The sequence below is a fragment of the Prorops nasuta genome, unplaced genomic scaffold (assembly GCF_024137725.1).
Source record: "Prorops nasuta isolate Cenicafe-Biocafe unplaced genomic scaffold, Cenicafe_Pnas_1.2 PNAS00004, whole genome shotgun sequence".
In the NCBI taxonomy this organism is placed as follows: domain Eukaryota; kingdom Metazoa; phylum Arthropoda; class Insecta; order Hymenoptera; family Bethylidae; genus Prorops; species Prorops nasuta.
The window spans coordinates 2,997,216-3,016,571 of NW_027116801.1; the positions used below are offsets into that span (position 1 = coordinate 2,997,216).

A 19,356-nucleotide genomic window follows, 5' to 3' on the forward strand; every position below is an offset into this window, starting at 1 on the left:
GGCCCCGAATCCCTTGCATTTATATCTACCGGTAAGAACTTTACGATCGTTTCATGAAATCCGATCGAAAATAGCTACTTCTTGCCCGATCGAGACATCACAAGAGCCTTAATCGAATTTTCAAGTGGCAGCAAAGTCACTTATATTATAATACCCCCTCTCTATCGGCTCCATTCATACATAAGAAGTATAACGATGAGTTGGTTCTGCCAGCTGTAACTGTTAAAATTTCCAAGAGATCCTCTTTACGATTGAGGGAAGCTTTCAACCTTTGCTTCTTCCTGCTTCATTTTTTTTTGTTCTCTTCCTTTTCTTCGATCAGAAAAGCCCTTGCTGTGAATTATGAGAGACGGGAGAACCCTTTCTGGTTTCTAATGGAATTAACGTTTAATGCCGGACGAGGGTGGAGTGTTGGAGATCGTTTTGAAAAATTAGCAGAGATCCCGTTGCAGGCTAAATTGTCGAGTGATTAATTTTATTAGTCTATATATATATATATATATATATATATATTAAACTATTTGGCGAGAGTTGGCCACTATATATACGAAGCGAACGAATTTTCGGTCCTAGTCACAATGGATGATGTAGCAAAAGGCTTGTGCATCTACGGAGCTACATCGGCGGTTTCCTTCCTGTGGGACTATGTCGACTTCCCGAGGGAATAGAACATCTCGACGATTCAGAGGAGTGTGACTGCACGAGTCCCAGGAAGCGTGTGCTTTGCTAACGATGACAAACGGCCCGCTCCAAGACGCCATATTTATGCTAATCTCCGCAGGGTAGAGACTCTCCTATATGCGCACCGCAAGCCCACAAACCGCGCTCTTTCGACAAATTTCGAAATCTCCACCGCGCCTCGCCATCTCGGTTCCGTCTTCGAAATAAAACAACGATGAAGTAATGGGAGGATGGAAAAACTTAGCAGACTTGTAAATCCTACATAGTATTTCGATCTGCTTATGCTAATCATGTGGAAAAATAGGGTCTTTTATTTATTGGTATCATTATTATTAATCGTACACTAGCTTATATATATATATATATATATATGTACAGAATTAGGAAGCGAGATTCCTCGTGGTTTATTTCCCATTTTAAAGGAATCTTTTGTTTCTTATATAATTATGGACCACCCCCTCCTGTGTCTCAAACATGTTTAAATATTTCGATCTTGATGTTATATAAATCCTAGCCACACACACACACCGTGGTTGTCGAAAAAATATCAAAATCTTTGCGCGATCATCACAGTTGGGTTGGAAGAATAAAACAAGGAGGAAAGATAGGGAAAGATGGGAAAACTTAGCGAACGTATAAATCCAACATAGGATTTCGATCTGCTTATGCTGATCCGGAAGAATAAGGTCCTCCATATACGGTACAAATGGTATCCGAACAGGACAGAAAGCATAGCGATGAGTTTTCGTTCGCTTTCGTTGCCGAGGCACGGTCCTCTTGCTGCCATTTTACCATGCTCATATATATATATATATATATACACACACGCACACTCATACCATATATAGTATACTTTTGGAGAATATGGATCGGTCCTGACAATATTGCCGTTGGACCCACTCCACGTCTCCCGCGCCGTGATATACGCGGCCGCATTTCATATATTCCATTGTTTCCAAGTTTTCGGATCCATTTGTAAGATTAAATTTGTAATGCGGGGACACTTGCCTCGCCCCTCACCCTCCCCTCCCCCCCCCCCCCCCCCCCAGACCCCCACGGCCTTCCGTCACCTTTCTGCGCGCACGAGAGTCGACGCATATGGCTGGTCGACCAATTTCCTCGCAAATATACGAATTTTTCCGTTCTCCGCATTTGGCAATTGTCCCGACGACGCGAGGCAAAAACCGAAAAACACTCTCGCTTGTATACAGCACACACGTATATACACACATTTCACTTTGCCTCGCTCGCGTCAAAATCTTCTTTTTTTCTTCCCGCAGCTAATCGATCCTGACTCTGCAGTGTCCTAGCAAATTTATTCCTCGCTCATATCGCGAGAGCATAAGCTGATTCCAGTTATAAGCGGCCACTCGCAGATTGGATCTCGTATCGACATATGTCTGTGTCGTTCTCTCTCTGTAGCGATCTTTCGTTACTCTTTCTCACTCTCTCTACATATATATATATATATATGTATTCAAAGGAAATTGAAAATACGACAAGTGGACGAGGCTTCCGTTTCCGACGCGGTCAATTATACAGAGCTCTCTGGAAAGTTTCATAAATTTCGTCACAGTGCGAGCAAATGGCTTCCGGTCCAGCGGTCGGACATTGTCGATAACAGCCACGTCGCCAGGGGCCGATTCAATAACGAATTTGCACCGCTGCCTGTCGTCTACCGTGCCTTCGTCTCGCCACATTGTTCCCCCCCCCCCCTCCCCTCGCCCCTTCCCCTACCATTGTTCCCGAAAGTTTTCGGCGAATCCGCGTACTCGCTGCGTGGCGCGCGATTACCATATGAATTAAAGTAATGTGATGTACGATCCAAGGACCGCGCTCTCTTCTCGAAAGATAACTCGCGCGCGCGCGAGCGAGTAGAGCCTGTAAAGCAAACTCGAGAGCCGAGAAAAATAGCACTTGTCACTTCCGGTTTTGCTTTACGAGTCTCTCTCTCTCTCTCTCTCTCTCTCTCTCTCTCTGGCTTCTCTTGACTGTGCTTCGATCGTGGCGCTAAAGGAGTATGACGGGTAGGAGGGGGGGGGGGGGGGGGACGACGTTAGGGGCGAAAAAGAGTGATTTGTCATATTAGAAATTTGTGCGGAGGGTAACGGGGCGAATCCGACACACAGCGAATCACGTGGCGAAGGGGAAATCCGCGGTGGACCGTCCGTCCTGGCGGTTGTCGGTGCTCCGGAGAGAGATCCTTAATCGAGATTGGATCCCCGAAAACGGCTGGGAGCTTTAAAACAGTCGGTGCAGGCGGTGGCGAGGTTTGAATCGTTGCTAAATCTCGCAGCGCGAGGCACAATAGCTCTGGCTATATCGGTAGCACGCGACTCACTGGGATATCTCGATGGTAATAAATTCACATTAAACTATCTGTTGGTGGAGCCAGCCACGGCCTCTAATATAGTGTATATATATATATATATATATATATAAAGAGAGAGAGGGAGCTTTCTGGATCTCGCGAGCAATACTGCAAAATTCGATGACGTTCTACAGTATATATATATATATATATACAATCTCGCTAATCCTCGCTTAGAATTGGAAATAGAAGGGGGGGGGGGCAGGTAAATCGCAGAATGGAGGTTTCCCAGGCAGAATGGACGGAGTGTAAGGCTGGATGAGAGCATTAATTTCTAGTATAATTATCAGAGGTGTAATTCAGGCGGGGAGGGTCGCGGGTCGCGTCCGGGGTCGGCCAGTGCGTGTTAACGCCGTTGTTATGCCCCATTATATTGTCCTGCCAGGCGGCTGTATACATATATATATATATACATGTACGCACCGTTGGAGAGCCCTGCTCCAAGCGAGTGCTGCCACGCGAGAAAAGGTATGTTTTTGAAAAATTAAACATGTCCCTTTTCTCTCTACCGCGACCCCCTTTACCCTCCATCCTCCTCGATGAATGACGTATATATATATATATATATATATAGAGAGAGAGAGAGAGAGCACGAGGAAAGAAACGTATAGGAAAGCACGGAGAATCGCGGCGAGAATTGATAAAATATCATTTAATCCTCCCCCCTCCCTGTACAGTATAGCGCGGAGATAGCATTACTAATTTATTTAAATGGACTTATCTTTCGAAAGGTCCGATAGGAATGTAAATTGAAACTCTCGGCAAATCAAGGGGGTAATGGCACGAGTGAGATAAAGATATTTTATTACTCTGCGGTCGGACATATTTAAGTAGGGTGAAGTCTTTTCGGCGTCGAGCTTCAAATCAGCTTTCTTTCTCTCTCTCTCTCTCTCTCTCTCGATCCATCGGAGGAAGATTTCAATTCTAGCGGGAGCGGTAGTTGGAAATAATCGAATAGTTGACTAGTAGAGGGGTGACTGTGCAAATTGTGCTGAGCCTCGGCATATCGGGATGTTGTCGAGGCCGTCTGGTGGCGCATGAGCACCGTATAAATTACGTGGAAGAGGCAGAATTCGAGAGCGGATACGCCGTGCCCGTTGACAGCGTTTCGGGACCTCGAGTGGCGGCTCGTAACAAAGAGCAGCCGTGGCGGAAAAAAAGCAAGACGAATAATTGGAAACAAAATGTGAAGCCGGTGTGTACCCATTGTCGCTAGCAGTGTTGCGTTGGTAGGCAGCGCAGCTATATATATATATGTATAGCCCGCAGAGAGACGAGAAAATATCGTCGACGGTAAATCAAGGTGTGCTCTCTGCTGGGAATATCCAACTCCCCCCTCCCCTCCTCCCACTCCTCTTATCCGTGCACTTCACTGTGATCGCCGAGAATGCTTCCGTTTTTCATCCCGCGTACACCGTAAATAAGCAGCCCTCTTCCTATAATTCCTCTATAGCTACGCACGAATGACGAAAAGCGAATATAGCCGAATTGATCCGGAGCTCGATTACTGATGTGTGTGTGTGTGTGTGTATAGGTGTGGGAATGTATATAAGAATTTTTCGAGCTTCAAGGTCAAGCATATGTCGCAGAAACGAAGGAAAAAGCGACGAAAATCGCTTGGCGAATTCTTTGGCCACGGCTCTTTCATCGCAAAGCTTGTCCGAACTCTCGCGTGAGAGCGACGTAAGCTTCGTGTTCGCAGTCAACTTGCGTAATCGGTACAAAGAGCCGCGACGAATCGGGTTTGGGGTTGACGAGGCAAAGCGATCCAGTTATGGTAGAGGATGATCGCTGATCTGTATATATCGAAGTTTCAAATTTCGACTCGAATCGACGAATCTGTGCTGTTAAGCGAAAAACGTAAGCTTTGTTCTTGCAAGCTTCTTATACGAAAACTGTATATGTATGATGATGATGAAGAATTAGCTGAGGAGATTGAAAAAGCAAAACGGTTCTATATGAAGATTTTACGTTGGATATAGAAATGGAATTTTTTGAGAATAATCTATACTTTTACAGAAACAACAATGTATATTCAAATAAAAGATATGTGTGTATAAAACAACATTAAAAATCAATATTAATTTCAGGAGAAAATCAATAGAAACGATTAAAAATGGCGCATCCGGTCAATCCACACTTTTCACTGGAGAAACTCAGGAGCATCGAGCGGGGTTTTCCATCGGAGACAGAGTTTGTCACCGAGCTGAGAACTCAATGTCACGGAACGGACGTGGCCGTGCTATTACCATATCCGTGTCGAATGGTTGCCCACGTGGCCCGGTTATTGTCATAATTTCACCGAGAGAAGAAGCATGCGCGCGATTCTCCACGGAGAGAGTTTCGCTAACAAGGGTGGGAAAACTTTTGGAAGGATGTTGTTGTTATTATGGAGCAAAGCTGGAGCGCGAAGCTGAAGAGTGTATCGAGAAAAAGGATAAATGGATGTGTGGAAGATGCGAAGGCTAGGTACGACACGCGTGTGTACTGGTTATGGTTATAAGAGAGGGGGGGGGGGATGATAGTTCGATATAGGAGGGGTGTTAGAGACTATAAGGGATACGAGAGAGCTATATATATATATACGAATAGTATGCGGGTGCACCGTGTTATTTATCTTTATAGACCTCGGGCAGAGGGTAAGTACACTTGGCGTGGAGGGCGGGCTTAAGCCAGTTTCAAGGGCGGTAAGAGATTGTTTGTCGTATTGGCTGCGGTTTCGGGCAAGCTTATCCTCGACCGTTCAACGTCGTCTTTCTCCCAGAAACTGCACCCTTGTCTCTCTCGGATCTTGCCAATCGCTTTATACGGGATAAAGATCAATTTGCTGCGCTGTAAAATTAACATTGAATTTGCGGGAAGATCTGTGGATGTGTTAGATTGGAGTCTCTAAGGGGTTAGGGGGGGGGGGATGTGGCAACAAAGCAGAGGATCGGACAGTCCAAGTGGTCAGAAATTAATCTATTGCCTTGTAATCGGCTTCCAGTGATTTAGCACGAGGCGAACGGAGCGGAGGGAGGGTGAGCGACGAGCGAAATCGATTTATTTCTTCAAAAGTACTGTCAGAGGTCAGCCATACTGTTCTCGGATAAGGGAAATAAATGAAAGCCGAAGAAAATCGATTTGAACTCGAGGCGAGAATCCGAGTGACAGAGACGTATAGACGTTTGTTTCGGATCTGACGAATAATTTATTATTCATTAACAACGATATTGAATACATGCTACATGACTGTATGTACAAAGTTTTATTTACACTGATGAGATTCGGCAACAACGTATATGCACGAGGATAAATAATTTTTATATCAAACGAAACAAAAGTTTTAATAATCGCTTACAGCTATCGAGTCTCTATGGGACTAGCAAATATACACAGACTTTTAGTATATTGATCATGTTCCATTACGATGCCATTTATAGATTACATATATCGCATATTCTTACTGAATAATATTACGATTATTTCTCATGAACGAGCGAAATCCTTAAGACTATCGTGTATCGGTTTGAAAGCTGAAGAGTTTGAATATCGCGCACAGGGCATCTGGCTCTCTCATGCCAAGAACCTGGAAATTCCAATGACTGATTCTCGAGAGAAAACTCGCGTAGAATTTTTCAACGTCGTCGAGATTAACCGAGTTACACAAAATTCACGTGTATTCTGTAAAGATATCGTTACGTAACTCGATAAAAATCTACGATATATCATTAAAAAAACTGTACAAAAGTTTTCTTTCTCGAATGAGCCCAACGATTCGACGTTTCCAGTTTGGTAGAATCTAATCGGACACCCTGTATACATATATATATACACGCTACTCGCAAACGATTGCTGTACAGAATACCGTAGTTCGGATTATCTCTAATAGGAGGATTCGAGGGTGTCTTCGCTGTACACGCCAAGCGTCATAAATGACTAGCGTTTTCGAGCATAAGAGAACCGCTGGATCCGACGATTCGCTCATGAAAAAATGTGGTAGTCATTTGTGGCACTCGGGGCAAAGAAAAGGTGGAATTTGGAGAGTAAATAAAAACGGGGGTCGGTTGTTCCTTCGTTTAAGCCGCAGAGAAGTTTTCGCCGAGGGATGGTGGAGGGGGGTGGGCGTAGGTCGCGTGTATTTAAAAGGCGAATGCGCGCACCGGCCGATTCCACTGTTTGAAGTTAAATGGAGTGTAAATGGCAGATAACAAACCGGCACTGTTTCCGATTACGGCATTCATTGTTTCCTACCATTATGCGCGCTCCGACGGTTCGCGTGTGACGCGGGTTACAGTTTACGATCTATTTATCGCCACCTTCCACCTTCTTCCTCCTACTGTACTTTATATATATATACGTATATATAGAATAAACCAATAAAACGTCTTTTCGAATTTTCATTGGACTCTGTCGATGGCACGTATATGACGAATCTATGTAATATTTACAAATTTACTAACTAATATTGACTAGTCAGGGAACCGTGACTGGCGATGTAAATGTTACATCTATATATATATATATGTATAGTAAGGCTATAACGATACGACAAGAGTTTGAGGATTTTTACACGAGCGACGTATGAAATATTGCACGAAAAATGGATTTAGGGTCGAAGAGGTCGAGTCTCGAAGGCTCACTTTCCGTTTACAGCAGTGGCTCGTCTCTTGACCTCCACTTGGTCGACGATGGCGTCACTCTCCTTGTCCTGGTGAGCCGTCATGTGCCTCGTCAAGTGGTGCCTCTCCCGGAAGCTCTCGTCGCATACGGGACATCGCAACTTTTCCTCCCTCCTCCTCCTGGCGGCCTCGCCGATGTTCTCGTTCTTGTGATGGGACCTCATGTGGTAGACGAGGTCAGAGGTCATGCGGAAGGAAAGATTGCACTTGGCGCAAACGTTCTGCGCCGGGAGAGTCAAAGCTGCGAAGGATGGAGGCAGCAGGCCTGCGACACCGGCGGCTGTGGTCAGGAATCTCGTGGGCCTCGCGAGGGCGTCCGCCATTGGTGGAAAGACCGAGATGGGGTTGTAGGAGAGGTTAGGGTAAACCGCTGGTAGTTCCGGACGGAAGGCGGGAATCTTCGGGCTCTGAACCTTCGGTGGCTGTCCGATCTGTGGGATCTTCAGGTTCTCCAGAAGGTTGTTCGACGGGGGACAGTTCTCCGGGTTCACCAGGAAGGGGTAGGTGATCTTTGCCGGAAACGGGGCGTATTTGTAAGGGGCCGCGTTGCTCAGTGGTACCGCCGGAGGACTGACGCTGCTCTGGTAACTGGCTCGATCGTCGGGTGACACGGATGACCTTGGGGAAGTTTGGCCGTCGTCGCTGAAACCGTTCCTCTGGTTGCTGGCCAGGCTTACCTTGGTGAACGCGCTTCTGGGCTCGGTTCTGTCCAGCGAGCATCCCAAGGTACCTTCGTAGATCTTGCCAAGGCCACTGGTGTCCGCAGAGTCGACGCTGCAGGTCGTCAACATCGACTGATGGGACGTCAAGCTGGATGGACTGGGACTCTTCTGCTGAATCCTCGAGGTTGGCGCGTATCTCCGGAGGTCCGGTTCAAGCGGAAGTACGGACAAGGTTGGCGTTAGAGTCCTCGGAGACAGGTAGGGTGGACTCAGAGAGTTCTCGGTACATTGCACGATTTTTCTAGAGTTTCTCGACTCGCCGTCGTAGTGTCTGATGGTCAAGTTCTCCGGTAACCGATCGCCGCTGTCCAGCATCGTTCCGTCCAACGACGGATCTTCTCGCGACCTGTCCTTCCTGCAGGATGACACCAGTCTCAGTTTCTCGTTCTGGCGTCTCGCTAAGTTCTCATCCGGCGCTACCAGGAACGCCACGTCGAAGGACCTCTTGCTGCTGCTCCGATGGATCGGATAACAAGCGTCGGACGTTGCTTCGTTGATGACAACGGAACTCGGCAAGGTCATCGCCGTTGTCGCCGTGGACGTCGCGGGGGCGGCACGGTCAATGCCACCCGTACGATCTTCCATTGTCATCCTGTCAAATCTGGATGCGATCTACCTGCGACATCGATCAAGCCCCGTAACCAAGCTGAGTTCTCAATATTTTACCTTAGTTCGTCTCCACTTACCTGCTGACACCAAAATCAATGGCCACCGGACGAAGCATCAATATATCTTCTACGACAGTGGTACGTATCTTCCCGATGGGATCCAAGAAAAATAAAGGAGAAAAAAAACTGGAGTAATCACAGAACTAAATACGAAGAGATCGAGAGTCACTGTATAATTCACTTGGTTCCTAGTCTCTCTATGTATACGTATATATATATATATATAGAGAGAGAGAGAGAGAGAGAGAATCGTTGAAGAAACAGGAAGCGTGCGTGGCACTGGTCCGTTATCTGGTCCGGAGAACACTGCTCTCGACACTGCTGGGATTTGTCGAAGCTAGCCACGTTGAAATGAAGCGACGGAGCGCGCATCCCCCTATTTAGGGGTTGCTTCTGAAGGGTTGGCTGGATCGAGGTAGAGGGCGGTTAAGGGTTGTGGGAGCCAATGGAAGCGTTCGCAACGCTATTGGAGGGTGGAGCGAAGCAAGAGGCGAACATATTCGGTCGTCGGGACGCGTCTGTTAGTCCCATCCAGACCACGCCTACATATTTCAGTTTCGACACATGTGCCGGGATCCTCGCTCGCTCCCCCCTTTCCTCCCCGAGACCCTCCTGTCGAAGCTACAGGCGTCCCACAGGATACGATCCGTTCCGATCCGATCCGATCCGCCTCTACTCTCGATTCACTTCACTACACTACACTGCACTGCACTCTGTACTACACACTCCCTCTCTCTCTCTCTCTCTCTCTGACTCTGCCTGACAAACGATCTTGAATATTTTTAACGCCCGTTACCGAAACCCCCACTCCTCCTTTTATGATCGACCCCCGAGATATTGGGGACGTCCGACAGACTCGTCGTATCCGTTTCGATCAGACTCTTTTTTCCTTCCAACGTCTACATACTTACTCGATGATCACGAAACTGTGTTTCCGTGATCGTTTGTCTGTTCTACTGATTAATTGATCCGTTTTTTGGATTCGATTTTAATACACTGTTCGATTTGCTGTTTTACGTTGTGTTGGACGACGGAAGGCATTCGTTTGGTTGTATTTTAGCTAATTTTAGTTTGTATGAGTTTTTGAAAAATTTATTTGGTACACTATGTATATATTGCTAAGTGTAAAGCGAAGTTGGCTGAAATCTAACCAAATGAATTCTTCGCAGTGTACTGTATGTATATGCTCCCTCTCTGTTACTCTGTCTGACAAACGATCTTGAATATTTTTAACCACCCTTACCAACGTCCCCACCTACCTCTATTATGATCGACCCTCAAGACATTGGACATTCGACAGACTCGTCGTATCCGTTTCGATCAAATTTTTCTTCCTCTTTATCCTTATTCTTCACTGAATGTTTGTTCAATCATCGACCTATTTCACTTATTAATTTGTCTTTCGGTCTATTCTTTAAGATCGACTCCGATATTTGACAAATTCGTCGTATTCGTTAAAGTAATTAAACATTTTCAATAAGTCTTGTATATGGAATAACATGAAAGTCACATTTTACTAACAGAGTAAAATTGAATCAATATAAACAAAAAGCTAATTATAGATAGAATTAATCTAAAAAGAACAAAAATCTGAAAGGAAAAACAAAAATTTATCTCACTTTTCTCAAAAATATCATTAAAAAGCTATCATTAAAAATATATCAAACTCAAAGTGATCACAATTAGAATTCTTACACAAATAAACATAAAAGCACATTTTACTAATAAAATATACAAAATATTCCAAAAAAATAATGTTAAAAGTTATAAGTACAACAACAATTTATTGTTATTAATCACAATATACATATATAAATTAACTCGATTAATTTCTGAAGAGTGGAGCAAACAAAAAATGAAATCTTTTGATCGCATCTCTTCGCATCGATTAATCAAGAGCGTTTAATGAGAATCTTTGAGCCGTAAGTAGGACCCGGCTGGTCAATCACCGGGTCAGTTGAAGCTGTGGACACTGGAGAATCCGGAGAGAAATGGGCTGCGTTAAATGGAGCGCGCTGGACAGAAGGTACCGTTGGGATCCACCAAGAATCATCATCATTTTTGGGATTACCTTCTCGACCCGTCCTCAACTCGACATTGACTCATCTTCATCGGAATATCGAGGAAAATTCTCGAAAGACATCTGGACACTCGTACATAATAGCTGCAGGAAAAGAAAATACCTACGAGGAGTGTGAGTCGATTAAAAAAAATGTATTAACGACCCTTTACACACAGCCAATGGACGATCAATCATAATCCGGTGATCTATTTTATCCAGCATGCGAAAGACGTCGACTTTTTGCGTGATTTCCGAGATACTCCCGCCTGGTTCCCTCGGGAACACCCAGAGGTTAAAGGACGTTAAGTTCTTGATTGAGTCGACAAAAAGTTGTAATGACTTTTCGATTGGGCAGCAATTCCTTCGGGAGGATATCGTTGATCGAGCAGCGTGTCACGGTGTGTATATATACATACATATAATTATTATTCGTCACGCTTTTGAATTGTAAACAATTTTGATCCGATAAGTCAAAGCCGCGTTATATTTGGCCCCGCTGTAATAATTCTGTCGTATAATGTCAGGAAAATCCACAGGTTATACGTGACACGCGTTGCTACACTGGGGTTCCGGGGAACGTCTCTGTATCTTCCTCGAACCATTCCTGGATTATGAGTCTGATTTATCACTGATCGTACTGTAAACGCAGGCCTGGAAAATCGGTGCACCGGTGCACATAAGAAATAATACGAGAGCCAAAGTTAATCTGATTTTTATACGATGATAAGTTCCCGGAGTGGGGGAGAGAGAGAAATATCCTCCATATTTTCATGCCAGTTTAGCGAGTGTGTGTTCTTAGAGAGATAGGAATACATATGAAAGTGCGCTGTTGAGAAATCGCTGACGGAATCGAAAGAGTCCGTAATGAATTCCGAGGATCGTCCCAGCGATTCGTGCGGGATGAGTCGAAGGGTGAAAAGTGTTCTACTGATGTTATCGATGCAATCTGTTGAAAATTTTCAATTAATATCGTTGAATAAAAAAGCACGCTGAGGAAGCAGTCAGCGTTGGACAAAATTGGTGCGTTTGTAGTTTGAGGAGAGAGTTGAAATTCATGATGCTGGGGTGACGCGTTTGAGGAAGGGACAGATTTTAAAAGGGACCAATTGTACAAAAGAACAGTGAATTTAATTATGTGGGATTTTAGTTTTATTCGTACTATGATACTTTCGACTAATAGTGATCGAAAATCAAATTTAAAGAGATATATATAATTGTACTGCATTATTGAAATGTTTGCTGATCAAAGGTACATTTTTCATTGGTTTTTTAAATCGAGCTTGTTTAGTTAACTATCCATTTTCTCGTATTCTCAATATTTTATTAAATACATTAAAATTCCTGAATAGAACAAGATTATTATATTGAATCGCGTTATTAAAATTAAAAAACTAATTAATGTTATATATCTATACACAAAGGGTTGATTGAACTAACAATATCTCGTTAAAAACAACCTTCCAGTCATAAATGAAACATCTTATAACAAAACAAATAAAACTACAATTACAACTTGATTACTCGTTAAAAACCACTAAGAAACAACAACAAAATAAACAACCCAAAACCATCCCTCCCCACGAGCATAATAAAAACAAAACCAAAATCTCCACTCAACAATCAACGCAATCTGTTAAAATTCTCGAACATAAACCCGCACGAAAAAAAAGAGAGATATATATAAGAACATAAAAGAGCACATGCAGAAAAGCCCCAGCGAGCAGAGTATGGCAGGAAGTGGAGTTCGTTTAGTTGAGGGGAAGAGAATTGAAATTCATGGCGTAGCGAGCAATGATCGCTGGCAAAGTTTGCGTCGTTTCTTGTTGATAGTGGCGGAACGATATCGGTGCTGGAAGTTAATTCAAAGTGGCGCTAAGATGCCACCTTCAGTGTCCTTATCTCTGTGCACACGGTGGGTTGCGCGTGGCGTTGCTTATGTGTGTTACGTGAATGCCTTACCCAAACGCGATCCAGTGCTTGGAGTGGCGAGGCTAATTAATGTGAGTTTCAAGCGCGTTATCGGATCCCGCTATCTCGCGGGCCGCGAGCGGAAAACGTGAGTCGCCTATGCGAGAAGTTTGCGAATTAAACGCGAACGGAAGAGCGCGCATCTGCGATCCTGAATGCTCTCGCGCGATTCTCGATCCAGCGAGCTGCTGCGCCCTTCCTTTTCCTTTTATATATATATATATATATATATATATAGGACGTCATGCTCCCGCATGGCTATCGGGAAGGAAGCGAACGCGCAGCACCGATTCATCTTCCATCTCTCCTCCGCACGTTTCTGCGAGCTGCCGCGCGCCGTTCCTTTTAATTATATCGAACGTTATGCTCCTGCCTGTGGAGATGAAGCGAGCGCCGATGAATTATGGCGTGCCGTCTAAATATTCATACAGCATTAATCAAGTAGATGACTGAGCAAAGCGCCAACGCCATGTGCTAATGTACTTAAATGCATTCTGCTAACGTCCGTTTCATTCGTTCCGATGACTCTCGCGGCTCTCGTGACAAGCCCTGTGAACGCTCACTTATTGATGCGATGTTATTGCAGCTCTTTTCGTATTTTTCATCGTGTTACCAGAAGGAGGAAGGGGGGTTTTTTTTTAGTTAGAGTCTTCAAGCTACAAGAGTGCTTTATGAGTAAAGGAGGAAGGTTATCAGATTGATATTTCTGCTTTGCGTTTGGAATTATTTTTATGATGGAGAATGCATCTTTTTGTGTAGGTGATGTATTTGTAAATGTATTTTTTGTAGTAGTCAATTTTTTTGGTTAAATTAAGGTTGCTGCGAATATTTTTGATATGTGTTTGATATTAATATATAGTTATTTATTGGATGTCAATGAGCTTAATTCGTGTCGAGTCAAATATTTTCTTCTCTCGATCATTTATTTAACAAAATTAAGTAGATACGTCAATTTTGCTATTCATAGTATAATTTATTTTAGTAGAATAATTTTTGCTCCGTATATCGATCTATCATTTCGTGACTATGAAAAAGGGTGAAGACCGATCGAACTCGATATGTCTCTGTTTTCCATAATTTGCTGATCGAACGTGTCCAGAGAGGAAGAAAATCCCAAAGGGAATTATAAAAATGAAGATTATTTCTCAACCAAAAAATTGTGTAGTTATAATGTATGCATTCCACTGTAAGAAATCTGTTTAATTAAAGCGTGGATGATTCCTCCGATGAAGAAAAGTGGTAAAAGGATATATCAATCGGACGCGATGGTCCCATCTTGAAAAAATTGCTGATCAATGGTGTATATATATATATATATATATATATCGTAAGAAAAACTGCAGGAGGGAAGAAAGTCATCTCGTAGGTGATTTTTCAGCTTTACGATTATACCATGCTATACATATATAGCAGGATTGTAAAATCTTATTCGGCAAAGGAGCTCTGCTTCCGCGCGCTCATTCATGTCGAGTTGTTCCCCTTGGTCTACGTGCGCCGTGCCGGCGAGCAACGCCTAAGGGTGGAGGGGGGAGTTATTAGAATGGTCCGGAAAAGATGGCGCGGAGTCGCTCCGTATTTTTATACTGTATGGCCGCTGCTTTGCATAATCCCGCACTTAGCTCGCTCGTCCCGAGATGCCGGCTCGCTATGCAGATATCAACTTTCCTCTCTCTCTCTCTCTCTCTCTCTCCGAACCACCCCTCTATCCTGAAAAATTCCAAGTAACGAATGATGAACGACACCCGGAGCAGACCCTCCTTTTCTTTCGCGTTCGTCGCTTGGCACTGGCCGCACAATACCGATACGCTTCACCCCCACCACTCCCCCTCCCTCTTATTATTCAAACAAATAAGAAAAAGGTTAAAAAAAGAACTTGCAAAATATCACGGTAGATCACTCGTTGGCTAAACTAGCGAGGAAGAAGTTGGATCGTTGAGAGAGTTTTACGATTCATGTCGAAAGTCACGAAACATTTGTCACTCCGCTTAACTCGGTCCAAGGATCGAGTTTTCCAGGTTTGCCTGGCGACCTCGACCATGGGGAAGTCTCATTTACACCCTACGTTATATACGGTATACTCGTCTCAGTATATATATATATATATATATATATATATATATATGTATTACTGTTCTCCTTGGAGAAGGCGGGAGTGCGCCGGAGAACCGTGTTGGAACTTACTGCGGAAAAGAGGCCAGGCCGCACAGTCATCAATCTTTCCGGTAGACCGGCGACGACCGTAGCATCGTTCTGGATTTCACAGATGTGACTTTGATTCTCTCCCGGTGGTGGTCCCGGGAGACCCGGTCCATCTCGCAGGTAATTTGTTCGTTCTTGACGTGGCTGATCACGCACCTGGGTTCTCCTTGGTGACTGTTGTAATTAAACTATATATATACACTAGTTTAATTCACAGTAAAATTAGCATATGCAAATTTTCAAGGACGTTTGATCGTCTTGCGAATTCTTTCGATTAAAAAAAAACTAAATCATACTAACTGATCGAGGATCGATCCTAAGTAGAAAAATAAAGCTATACACGAACATGATACTCGTGCTAGGAGCAAGAAAAATCCTGGGCCCTGTACAACTGCGCCATCAAGGTGGATGCTCGTCAGCTCATAGACACAAAATCTAAATAATTCAGATCGCTCGAGGATCGATCCTAAGTAGAAAAATAAAGCTATACCTGGACATGATACTCGTGCTAGGAGCAAGAAAAATCCTGGGCCCTGTACAACATGCGCCATCAAGGTGGATACTCGTCAGCTCGTGGGCACAAAATTTAACTCACACAAACCGATGAAGAATCGATCGTAAGTAGAAAAATAAGGCTGTACACGGGCAGGAGAGTCGTGCTAGGAGTAAGACAAAGGCTGGGCCCTGTATAACTGCGCCGTCACGGTGGATGCTCGTCAGCTCGTAGACATAAAATCCGTGGGCCGTTGCTGCAACGGGTACGTAACTGCGTCGGAGGAGGAGAGGACAAAACCCAGAGCATACCTTAGTTGTCCGCTCGTAAAGCTACCCCGTATGCCCCGGAGTGCGTGCCGCGTTCTACGTCCTGCGACTCTCCGTCTCCGCGGAATGTTTGTTAAACGGCAGGAATATGCATGAGAAAACCCACCACCCACCCCAGTCAGAGTTATGCTACGCTGATCTTAACGGTGCTCGACGCTCCCTTAAATATGTATATGCTCGTACAAACGGTAATTAAGGAGCGCTCGGAGAACAGTCCGAGACCGCGCTCACGGAATTATTCTTCCTACCTGAAAATGGAGACTCCTGCCTCTCGTAATCTGCTGCCGATGGTTCGCCAAAACTAGAGGAATCTACGTCGAGTACCTCCCTCCTTATTCGTATATATATGCAAGAATGTATATATAATGAATTAACTGTTTCCACTTGCAATTTTTTTCACGTATAAATCTTATAACAATATAACTTTTTCATATTCCTTTTTGTTTAATTAAAAATACGAGACGAGTATCCATTCGACTCGAAGAAAGTAAATACCTTGTCCGGAACGTTCAAAGTGTCAAATCTATAGAAACGTTTCTAAGATTATACTTGAGTGGATTGATACGTTAATTTATTTCTCGTGTAAAATTCATCCTCCGCTAGCTTAATATTATATATATATATATATATATACATACTTTATATACTTATAAATAAATAATTTATAACACTCATCCAGCACTCTCATCATATATACTTTACATGTACCAAAACTCAAGGGAAACAATAAAGGTACAGAGGCAAATTTGAGATAGGAGCTTGAACTTATACATATAGGTATATATATATACGTAGGACATATGGTGGTTGGCACGGTGCTTGTCCCCCGTGCAAGAACCCGTAGAAGCGTCTAACATTGAATTCTGACCGGCTCAGTATGCGCATACCCCTCCCCCTGAGAGTCCTCATGAGTTTTCAATGAGATTAGCGGCCCATCTGTGCGTAGACCGACCCCATCGTCATCATCATGGCCCATGGACAAAGCTCGTCAACCTGTTCAGAGTACCCCTGAATTCCCTCTCTCTCTCTCTCTCTCACACACTAACATTGCACTATACACGCACTTGCCCCACTAACTCATCCCTCGAGTGAATGCTCTCGGTGCGTGCACCCGACTCGCCAGAGGTTATAGAAAAATACCCAGCTTTTTAACCCCCTGTATCATATGGTCGCATTTAAACCTACCACTGACCGCAATGTTTATCGAAAAAACCAATGCTCTTAAATTCATCATGCAACAAATAATAAGAGCCTCTTTGTTTTATCTGTAAATTGAATGATAACAGTTTTTTTTTTTTGCATTTTTATATTAAATTTGCGTTATTTCGCACCGTGCAAGTCTTGAACCACCGCATATATCGAGCACCGTATCGATTCTCGTGAGAGAACGGACCTAGAAGAAAATTCTTTGCTCCTGGATTTGGCTGAATGATGACCTATATGGAGGCTGCCGAGCACATATGTTGCGACAACGCCGCTAACGACCTGCCTTGGGCACCCGAAATGCTAAACTGCGGTTCGATTCTCACCCCATGAAACTAAATAACCATTCGTTTGTCACTGGTAAATAGCTAATCACAAACGCTACGATTTATCCCTCTATCCGCAAGATTTACTCAGGTATTCCTCCGATATCCATTCGGTAATATTCTACCATGGTTATATATATACGACACTTTGAGAGAGAGAGAGTTTCCTTACGCTCTAATTATAAGCAACAACACGAAAAATTGCCTTAAGAAGAAAAAAATTCAAGAAAAGTCTTCGTAATTTTTCTTCCTGATGAGAAACTTATTTTTTTTTATCAACCTGCACACTCAAAAACGAGATTGCACTATATATACTACTTTGAGACAATTCTTTTCCCACTATAAATATATATACAAGTAACAATATTAATAATTATCCCAAGAAGAAAATAATGAAGAAATTTCACGAGAAAGAAATTGTTCACTTCTGAACCTGTTTTTTCTATCAACCTGTACAGCCAAACGAGCTACGTATTGTATCTGGCGAGAGGGTAGGTAGCGCTTGTTGCCCCTTTCCCCTTGGTTTTACCAATACCAGGTTGTACACTATTGCCGTGCCATCTGGCACGCTATTATAGCAGTATTTTAATTTAATTAACTCCGCGCATTGATCGATATTATCGGCGCTTTAGCGGGATTAAGCTTGTACGCGGCGATTGGAAATCTGCCGTTTAATTAGGATTGCGCACGATCGTGGAAGCAACAGATTTCACGCGGGGACGAATCAGCATTGCGACACACATATTGGATTTATTTTATTTATTTATTTTTTTTAATTATTGCGCCCCAACGAAGCATGAACGAAGCGAAGAACGAACGCGTGGTAGGATAAATACTAACAATCTCTGCGCGCATTTAGAAGATATTTGCGGCAGCGCGAACACGGCTCTTTGTTATAGACGAGTGATTTTCGAGTTGGCAGAACCCCACTGTGAGAAGGCGGCAAGCCCGTCGTCATTCTATCGCGAGGAGAGAGTCATTGTGCACCATGCTACTACACCCCACACTGTATACATCCATACTGTACGGTGCACCTCCCCTACATGTGCATCTGTCCCCAATCAGCGACCTACGAAAATGGGATATATTCGCCCACTGGTGGCGAATCTATTGACCACTCAGCGATGAAACGTGACAAAACTCTGAATATTTCAGTCGATTATTGAAAATCGAGTATTAAATTCTTTGGGGAGTAATTTGTTGATTCTTGTGTTATTTATAAAATAATAATTATTATTATTCGTTATAGAGAGAGTGGGGTTTTCCATGTAGGGTTACAGAGGAGAACACTGGTATTGACAATAATATTTCCAGCAGTGGTAGTGTGATCGAAGGGATGAGCGAAGGGATCCAAGCTTGAAAAGAATGGGGGCACACTTAACTCTGTACTGCTTAAACAGTTGTTTGATCGGTATTATGCATTAGCATGTGGCCGATGCCACCGCTTATTAGCCTAGTGACGTTGAATTTTCAAGTCGTTCCTCGAAACTTTCTCGTGTGGTGACTGTAAGATTGCTTCGGTATGATTGGTAGCGAATTTCTTAAAGTGAAAGAGTGAGATAGGAATAAGGGAGTGGGTGGGTATAAAATTCTTTATATTGGATCGTTTCTAACGCAGTGGGAATTTAAGCTGGCACAAATGTCACTACTTACTATACTCCAATAGTACAAAT

The 19,356-nt window shown here is 43.6% G+C and overlaps 1 protein-coding gene across 1 annotated transcript; it reads right to left on the reverse strand.

Moving 5' to 3' along the window:
* Nucleotides 1–7,534: 7,534 nt before the first annotated feature.
* On the reverse strand, nt 7,535–9,384 carry LOC136772638 (uncharacterized). The gene is made up of 2 exons (XM_066725741.1): nt 9,122–9,384; nt 7,535–9,051 (listed from the first exon to the last, which is right to left on the reverse strand). The coding sequence occupies exon 2, from the start codon at nt 9,024–9,026 to the stop codon at nt 7,671–7,673; it is 1,356 nt and encodes a 451-aa protein (XP_066581838.1). The 5' UTR covers nt 9,027–9,051; nt 9,122–9,384; the 3' UTR covers nt 7,535–7,670.
* Between the last annotated feature and the right edge of the window lie 9,972 nt (nt 9,385–19,356).